The 10,000-nt window shown below is 41.6% G+C and overlaps 1 protein-coding gene across 1 annotated transcript in view; it reads right to left on the bottom strand.

The window, feature by feature from the left end:
* Positions 1–10,000, bottom strand: part of LOC143019806 (uncharacterized) — a 16,166-nt gene that overhangs the window by 1,021 nt on the left and 5,145 nt on the right. Inside the window, exons 2-6 of the mRNA XM_076175789.1 lie at positions 6,879–7,028; positions 6,104–6,321; positions 3,028–3,124; positions 1,668–1,884; positions 1–78 (exon numbers count right to left, since the gene is read on the bottom strand). The exon at positions 1–78 is cut by the window's left edge and continues 1,021 nt beyond it. Coding sequence (XP_076031904.1) covers positions 47–78; positions 1,668–1,884; positions 3,028–3,124; positions 6,104–6,321; positions 6,879–7,028 — 714 coding nt within the window. The 3' untranslated portion in view covers positions 1–46. The remainder of the gene's footprint in view (positions 79–1,667; positions 1,885–3,027; positions 3,125–6,103; positions 6,322–6,878; positions 7,029–10,000) is intronic.

Below are 10,000 nucleotides of genomic sequence, written 5' to 3'. Positions count from 1 at the left end.
TTCATGAAGAAGAATGCCAACCGAGATGGACATATACGGTTACCGTCTACCACGACCAAGCTGCAGTCTGGTACCCACCTGTATATAGAAATAAATAAATTAATTAATAAATAAATGAATGAATAAATAAATAAATAAATAAATAAATAAATAAATAAATAGATAAATAGATATATAAATGAATAAATAAATAAGTAAACAAATGAATAAATAGATAGATAAATAAATAAATAAATGAATAAATAGATAAATAAATTATGCTGTCTTGTAACTACCGAAATGCAGAAATATATAAACGAATAAATAGATCAATAAATTATGCTGTTTGTTAGGCCCGTCAATGTAAAATTAATAAATTTATATATAAATAGATCATTCTGAGAACTACCAGAATTTTGAAAAAAATCAATCAATCAATCAATCAATCAATCAATCAATCAATCAATCAATCAATCAATCAATCAATCAATCAATCAATCAATCAATCAATCAATCAATCAATCAATCAATCAATCAATCAATCAATCAATCAATCAATCAATCAATCAATCAATCAATCGATCAATCGATCAGTGACATAATCATGATACTGTAGAACGTATAGCTCAAACACGTCGCCTATTTCATAGATAATACTGGTTTGTAGTTTTGATGATTCTATCTGTATACCAAAGACGTTATCATACTGGGCTATTTTTCCTTCAACCTCCAATTCATCGGCGGTACCGCCAACCTCCAACACCTTTACCGCAGCACAATCACGATGTCAAACTGGGTTGTTTTCTCAACAATTTACGTAGAATGTCATTTGATATGCTGGAGGTAATTTGTTTTCCTCCAGCACATGAGACTCCTTCCCGAAAGCTACGGGCTGCAAATCTGCTCCGACAGTCGGAGGGAAAATAGCCCAGTGTGGTGACGCCTTTCGTAAGGGCGTTCAAACCTAGAAAGTATCTCTTGTGCAGAGCGGGTGCTCCGTTTGTTTACAGCCTCACCGTGTAGTAGGCTACAGGCGTGTCATAATGCAGTTTCATGCATTTCTGCGTATAGGCATGAGGCTACAATGGAAGTTATGGTGAAAGAACAACAACGTGTGGGTCAGTTATCAGTGACCGCTGCCAAGGAACGTAGTCGGCACAAGTGGACTTCAAACTGGCAATATATATATACATATGCATATTTACATACATATATACATGTGCATATACACATACACATATGCATGTACATATACATGTACATATACATATGCATATACATATACATATTTATATACATATACACATATACATATACAAATACACATACAAATACATATATATTTACATATACATATACATATACTTATACATATACATATTTACACACACATACACATATACATATATAATATATGCAGAAAGATCACTAAAACAACACGTGATCCACAAATTTTGCTGGTAACCACTGTTTTCTTCCGATTTCCTTGGTGGTTACCACAAAATATACATATACATATACATATACATATTTACATATACATATAGATATACATATACATATACATATATATATATTTACATACACATACACATATACATATCCATATACACATACACATACGAGTACACACACACACACACACACCTACACCTACACCTACATCGAAACGGTCAACCGTCACTCACCGCTATGCCCCGCCTGTTGACAGCCTTTCTGGACGAAGACGGTCTTTGTCATGGTGGAGACTTCGGTGTCGGTTTTGGTGGAGACGATGACCTTGGTGGCGTGCTGCTTCAGCTTCACGACCGTCTCGGTCACCTTCTCCGTCTCCGTCTTCGTCTCCGTCTCCGTCTCCGTCTCCGTGGCTCCCTCCACCTTGTACACGGTCTTGTCCGGGCACACCTGGCGAGTGAGGTGGAAGTGAAATGAAGCGAAGTTAAATAGAAAATCACTTAGATTAAGGGATATGAAGTGAAACGAAGTGAAGTGATGTGAAATGAAGTGTAATCAAGTGATTTAAGAAGGAAATAGGCAAGAATTGGTTTACAAATAGGGTGGTCGATGAATGGAATAAACTTAGTAACCACGTAGTAAGCGCTGAAACCATCAGTTGTTTTAAAAAACGATTAGACAACTTTATGGATGGGGATGACAGGTGGTGATGGATACGGAGCTGCCTAGTGTAGGCCTTATGGTCTTTTGCAGTCTCCATTATTTCTTATGTTCTTATGTTCTAATGAAATGAAGTGATGTGAAATGAAACAAAGAGAAATGAATTGAAATAAGTGAAATGAAGTGAAATAAATTGATATGAAATGAAGTGAAATGAGGTGAAATGAAGTGAAATGAAATTAAGTGATATAAGGTGAAATGAAGTGAAATGAAGTGAAATGAAGTGAAATGAAGTGAAATGAAATTAAATGAAGTGAAATGAGGTGAAATGCAATGGAATTAAACATGATGAAGTGAAATGGGGGTGAAATGAAATGGCAATGAATGGAATGAGTTGATGTGAGGTAAATGAAGTGAAATGAAGTGAAACAGCTCCAAAGGGCTCAAATAAGTATCTTTACGATTTGGTGTCAATCAACAAAACACTGGTCGGCGATTCTGGAACACAAGTATTTGTCATTACTGAAACGAATTTTGATCACTTCGAAAGAGAAATTATTGATCTTATTTTGTTAATGCGCCACTCTGTCATGCGTACCATCCTTCCAAGATGACAGTTTCTTTTTATAGACAGTGAGTAACCACATCTAATGAGGCGCCATATCTCTCTCTCTCTCTCTCTCTCTCTCTCTCTCTCTCTCTCTCTCTCTCTCTCTCTCTCTCTCTCTCTCTCTCTCTCTCTCTCTCTCTCTCTCTCTCTCTCTCTCTCTCTCTCTCTCTCTCTCTCTCTCTCTCTCTCTCTCTCTCTCTCTCTCTCTCTCTCTCTCTCTCTCTCTCTCTCTCTCTCTCTCTCTCTCTCTCTCTCTCTCTCTCTCTCTCTTTCTCTCTTTTTTTTTTTTTTTTTTTTTTTTTTACTGACGACAGTATACTGACCACGGCTGGGCGTCGGTACTGGGGCCTGTAGCCATAGCCCGCGTCGGCCAAGGACACCATGAGCAAGACCATCAACAGAGGTGCAAAGGTGAAGTTCCTGAAAAAAAATAATTATAATAATGATGATAATAACAATGATGATAATAGCAATAGTAATGATGATAATAATAATGATGATAGAAATAATTATGATAATGATAATAATAATAGCAATGATAATAATAATGATAAAGAATTATAATGACGATAATAATAGTAATAATAATAATAATAACAATAATAATAATAATAATAACAATAGTAACAATAATAATAATAATAACTATAACAATAATAATAATAATTAATAATAATAATGATAATGAATAATATAATAATAATAATAATAATAATAATAATAATAATAATAATAATAATAATAATAATAATAATAATAATAATAATAATAATAATAGTAATAATAATAATAATAATGATAATAATGATACATACATACATACATACATACATATAACAAAGGCTTTTTTCCCCCTTACAAGGAAGATAGACAAAAAACAAAGGCATAAAAACCACTCCCACACAATCCATCCCTATCACACTCCACCCCCCTCCACCCTCTTCCCTCCCTCTTATCTTGGCACCTCCTGGATGATGGGTCATCCCTGCATCTTGTCCACTGCCCTAGGTCAGAAGCAGTGTCGCAAGACACAGCATATCCACAGCAAGGCCGCTTCATTAAATCGGCAACCCCCCCCTCTCTCCGTCCCCTCATGCAGAAAAGGAGAAGACGGGGAGAAATCCCTTCGGGCTGCGTCAAAGTTTTCCCCCACATACTCCCTCTCACCCCAACCCCGACCCATTCCACCTCATGGATCACATCATCCATGTACAACCATTTTCCATTCACCCCTGTCTTCTGTCCTCTCCCGTCCTTCCTCAACAGACATTTCCTTCTTCCCCCAAAGCCCCTTTTACCTCATCCATCCATCTCATCATAGGTCGCCCCCTCATGTTCACTCCTTCCACATGTACCTTGCACACCTCTTTTACTGGTCTTTCTTCACTCATTCTTTCCATGTGTCCAAACCATCCCAATACTCTTTCATCCAACCTATCTCCCAGCTCCCTTTCCACCCCCGTTCTCCTCTTCACCTCCTCATTTCTCACTCTATCCAGCCTAGTAACCCCTATCATACTTCTCAGACACCTCATCTCAAACACATTCAAACTCCTTTCTTCCTCTCTAATAATAATGATAATAATAATAATGTTGATAAAAATAGTCATAATAAGATAAATTTGTTTTTGAAAATTCCCTTATTGCAGCATAATAAAATGAGACAAATCTACCCTCTGGTGACACTTGACGACAACTCACGGTTGTCATGACAACAAGCCAATCTATCCATTCTGATTAGTTCATTCCACTGAGAGTCACCACTAAGGCATTGCTCACACTAGCGTTTTCAACAGCGGTTGTATCATGACAATATAAATCAGTGGAGGCGTTCACCACTGTACCGCCTCGGTTTCTGCGCGGTTCAAACCGCTAGTGTGAACTGGGCCCAAACCGTCATTCAGACGAGGTTTTTGAAACTTAACTTGAGCCCCTGATTTCTTAAAGAGGATTCTGTTTTGTCCTCGACGATTTTATTCAGACTTAAAGGGGTTATCACACTGGGGCATTCTTCCTCCGACATCCTACCTTCAACTTCCATTTGAATAACTAGAATAAGACTTCGTTTACGGAAATCTAGACTTCTCTAAGAACATTTCATCAGTATGTCTAACATTAGTCTAGGTTTACAATCCTTCATCCTTCATCCTTCATCCTTCATCCTTCAGCTTTGTTATCATATATGACGGAAAGATGATTTGATGATTGGAAATTTGAAAATTCAAATTTTGTAACCGAAGTCGGTTTTCACTCCAACGAACTCTCAACGGTCGGCGCTGTTGAGGCCCGTGGAAGAAGCCCAGTGTGATAGCTCCTTCAGAGCAGGGATTCTCAACCCTCTTTGCCATGTACCCCATATTTATGGTTTGCTGTCCTCTAGCCTCCCGGAAATCAGTTCATCACTGAGTAGAATCAGTTGGCATTCACTTAATACCACTAGTTTTTACTATGGGATCTCGATCGTAAAACTCTCTAATTCCTTTGGGGCCCATGGACCCCAGGTTGGGAATCATTGCTTTAGAGCAGTGGTTCTTAACCTGTGGGGAATTCCCCACTGGTGGGGAATGGCGGAGTTGCCAAGTGGGGAATGACTGGTCGGACAGAAGAACCACTGGTTTTTTTTTTGGTTTTTTAGTCGATGTGTTTTTGTTTCTTTTTGTTTGTTTCTGGTGTCTTCTTGTTGTCACATTTCGTGAATTTGTAAATATACAAATTCGATTTTAACCCATGGAGTGTTTCGTAACTAAACACTGCATGGGTTAAAATCGAATTTGTCAAAGACCGATGCTGTGGTGGGAAATGGAGAGTTGGCTCACAAAAAAGTGGGGAATTGGAGAAAAAAGGTTAAGAACCTCTGCTTTAGAGGCTTAGTCAAACAGGGTTAGAGATAACTCTTGATTAAGCCTCTCAGGTCAGACGATTCAGGCGTCATCACACTGGGCTATTTCTCCTCCGATTGTTGGAGAAAATCTGCAGCTCGCAGCTTTTGGGAAGGAACACAAAGGAACACAAAGGAAGAACAAACAACAGCAGGCCTACAGGCCCTAGCGAGGCTGTTCGTGTTTACTATACTAAACTACAGTTAAGAAAACGGGAATCTGATATGCTGGAAGAAAATGAGTTCCCTCCAGCAGATCAAATGATATTCTATTTATTCTTGTTGAGAAAACCAAAATAGTTTGCCATCGCGATTTGACGGCGGAAAAAGTGCTGAAGGTAGACGGTAGTCGATAAATAGGATGTTGGAGGAACAACAGCCCAGTGTGATAGTTTTTCGGATGAATGAAATCACTTGGCGGCGGCCAGGACACATGCATAAGGCTGTGCTCAAGGTGGGTTAGGAAAGAAAAAATGTGCTGTAGGTGGGTTACAAAAAAACAAAAATCCTGAAGAACTCACTTCATGATGACTTCCTTGAAGACCAACGACGCTGACGACGACCTGATGGAGATGAAACGAAGAACCCGAAACTTCGGCAACAATCTGGCCGAAGTGAGAGGAACCTGAGACGTTGAGGGAGATCTGGTCGAAGTAGGAGGAACCTGCTGAACTTTGGGCGTTTGGAGGGGGTGTCCACGCCTTCTTGCAGTCGCTCTCGAGTCTCTAAAGGATGTGACCTACCGCAGAAGGAGGGGCTTGGCTTTTATAGGTGAACTGCTCAAGGATTATACGCCCTGACGAATTTTATCCTTTTTTATCTTTCTCCCGCTCTATTGTCCCTTCCAACCACTCCCTCGCTCCCCCCCTCCTCCTCCTCCTCCTCCTCCTCTTCTTCTTCCTCCTCCTCCTCCTCCTCCATCTCCTCCTCCTACTCCTCCTCGAGGATTGACAGGGCTCATTTCCTCTTTGGCTTTGTCCTCCCTCCTCCTCTTCTTCTTCCTCCTCCTCTTCCTCCTCTTCCTCCTCCACCTCCTCTACCTCCTCCACCTCCTCCTCCTCCTCTCCTTCCTCTTCCTCCTCCTCTCCCTCCTCCTCCTCCTCCTCCTCTCCCTTCTCCTCCTCTTCCTCCTCCTCCTCCTCTCACACTTCCTCTTCCTCCTCCTCCTCCTCCCCGGGGGTTGACAGGGCTCATTTCCTCCTCGGCTTTGTCCTCCCTCTTCGTCCTCCCCTTCTTCTTCCTCCTCCTCCTCCTCCTCCTCCTCCAATGTCTCCTTTATTACTTCCCCTACACGACCTCATCTCCTCCCGAGGACAGAGGCGCCGGCAATTCGGAATAAGAGCTGACACCAGGAGACGCTGAGCTGCGACCCCGATGACTCCTGCCTGCCCTGGAAGTCTGAGCACCTAGGGCCAAGGTGCTTAGTCGCAAACGTGAAATGGGTTTCTGGCCAAGCAGATTTCACTTATAAGTACTACAGTACCCTTATGTACTGTATATTACATAAGAACACACAAATGGAGGAGGCTGCAGGAGACCCTATGGCCTACACTATGGAGTTCCATGTCCCTTATCATCTGTCATCCCTATCCATTAAGTTATCTCAATTTCTCTTCGAACAGTCAATTGTTTCAGCGCCCTTTCTTTAACCTAAATTTCTCCTGCCCTGTTGCCTTATTATGATGACCTTGCCTTCATCACCCTTGTTAAAGCCCTTGACCCGTATAAGTACGATGTAAACAAACCAGTTACGACATACTAAACTCGAAGTCGTAAATATCCGATATAAACACACACCAAACCAGAAAAAATACAGTGTAGATATCTGTGGCTCAAAGTACGTTCAACTTCCTTCTTAATGAGTCTAAGTTAGTTAACCGGGTTTTGCACGAGTCGGGGGACAGGCGTACCAATCAATGATGGTGAAATGAAGATTGTTGTGAACTCAGGGCTGCCAACCTCTGACGCTCGAGTTAAAATTCAGGAATGAGATTGTGGTTGTGATCAAGGGCAAAGGAACTAGACTTTAGGAGGGAACTGTGCACCGCCTATTTCTCTCTCTCTCTCTCTCTCTCTCTCTCTCTCTCTCTCTCTCTCTCTCTCTCTCTCTCTCTCTCTCTCTCTCTCTCTCTCTCTCTCTCTCCCTCTCTCTCTCTCTCTCAGGGTTGAGGAACCTTTCTCTCCTTACCTGCGGACAATTAGATATTTATCAAATGGTTCCCATACTAAACAAATGATCAACTTAAAACACAGCCTACTTTTATATTATATAAAGAATATTCATCTTTAATGTAAAGTTTACGTGTTGTTATTCATATAATGAAGTTGGTACTACATTAGTTTATATATATTTTTTAAAGTTCCTAAGACTTGGACTTATTGAATTTTGAGTCAACGCTGCGGTCCATGGCGTGGTGGACCAAAATGGCCCGCGGGCCCGACCAAAATGATCAGCGGGCCTGACCTAAATGGCACGCGGGCCGGACCCAATGGCACGCGGGCCGGACCAAAAATTGCACATGTGCCGGACGGTCCCCACCCCTCTTGTATACTTATTCGCACTGTTTACTAACTTGAGCCTCAATCAAATGGGTCCCCAAATCCAACTAGAATCATCTGGCATGAACGAACATGGAGGCATAGACCGAAGACCTGATAGCAATACGATCTAACCTTCATAAAGTAGTTAGAATGGTATTGCAGTGGCCAGAATCAAGGATATAAAGGGGCACTTTTTACGAGTGAGTTAAGGTAGGTCTTAACACCCTTGGTAAGGGGCAGCTGGACGTGTGCATATATATATATATATATACATACATACATATACCAAGGCTTTTTCCCCCTTCCAAGGGAGGTAGCCAAAAAGGGAAAGGCATAAAAACACTCCCACCCATTTCATCCCTAAATACACTCCACACCCCTCCCACCCTTCCTCTCATCTGAGCACCTCCTGGATGACGGGTCATCCCTGCACCCTGCCCACCGCCCTGGGTCAGAAGCAGTGTCGCAAGACACAGTACATCCACAGCAAGGCCGCTTCATTTATTCGGCGACCCCCCCTCTCCGTCCCCCTTTGCATATAAGGAGAGGACGGGGAGAAATCCCTTCGGGCTGCGTCAAAATTTACTCACACATACTACCCCACCCCCCACCCCCCCGACCATTCCTCCTCATGCAGTCACAACATCATTAATATACAACCATTCTCCACTCACCTCTGTCTTCCGTCCTCTCCCTTCCTTCCTCAACAGACATTCCCCTCTTCCCCAAAGCCCCCTTCACCCCATCCATCCACCTCATCCTAGGACGTCCCCTCATGTTCACTCCCTCCACATCTGCCTTCCATACCTCTTTTACTAGTCTTTCTTCACTCATTCTTTCCATGTGTCCAAACCATCCTAATATTCTTTCATCAACCCTATCTCCCAAATCCTTTTTCACCCCTGTTCTCTCCTCCTCATTTCTCACTCTATCTAGCCTAGTAACCCCCACCATACTTCTCAGACACCTCATCTCAAACACATTCAAACTCCTTCTCTCTTCTTCTCTTATGTTCCACGTTTCTGCCCCATACAGTGCTGTTGGCACAATCACTCCTTCATACAGTCTCCTCTTCGCATCCATTCCCAAAATGTCTATTTCTCATTACACTCTTTAAACCACCAAGGCATTTACTCGCTTCTCTCAATCTACATTCTACCTCCACCTTCACTCCACCTTTTCCTGCTACACTTGCACCCAAGTATCTAAAACTATCCACTTCCTCCAGTCGCTCTCCCTTAAATGTTCACTTCCAGTCTACTACCACTTTCACCCCTGTGTACTTCTTCATCACCTTACTTTTTACCCACATTTATCTTTAGCTTTCTTCTATTCACATACTCTCCCAAACTCTGCCACCAGGCTTCCTCAATACCTCCTCTGGACCCTGCCACAAGCGCAGTGTGTTTGCAAACAACAGCTGGCATCTAACCTCCCACTTTTCTCCATTTTTCTTTAACCATTCCCAATCCCTGACTCACTATATATATTTAATATATATTATATTATTTAATATATATTATAGTATATAGTATACAATATATTTAAATATATATACATATATATTATATATATATATATATTGATATGTGTGTGGAGTTGTGTGGGTGTGTGTTGTGGGCATGTGTGTGTGTGTGTGTGGTAGTTGTAGTGTGTTGTGTGTAGGGTGTGTGTGTGTGTCGTAGTGTGTGTTAGTGTGTGTGTTGTGATGTGTGTGTCGGTCAGGCAATTTTTTATCCACTTGAAGGGAAAATCCGCCTTCCCTTCCACGCTCTCCTCAGAGTCTGATTTTCCAATTGGCTGAATAAAGTCCCATCAGGAAGGAGGAGGAGGAGGAGGAGGAACAGGAGGAGGAGGAGGAGGAGAATGGGAAATCA

Source organism: Oratosquilla oratoria, chromosome 38, assembly GCF_046742065.1.
Source record: "Oratosquilla oratoria isolate Oo_2021 chromosome 38, ASM4674206v1, whole genome shotgun sequence".
NCBI classification, from domain to species: domain Eukaryota; kingdom Metazoa; phylum Arthropoda; class Malacostraca; order Stomatopoda; family Squillidae; genus Oratosquilla; species Oratosquilla oratoria.
Note: the sequence above shows the minus strand (reverse complement) of the source record. Positions and strands in the feature narration are given on the sequence as shown.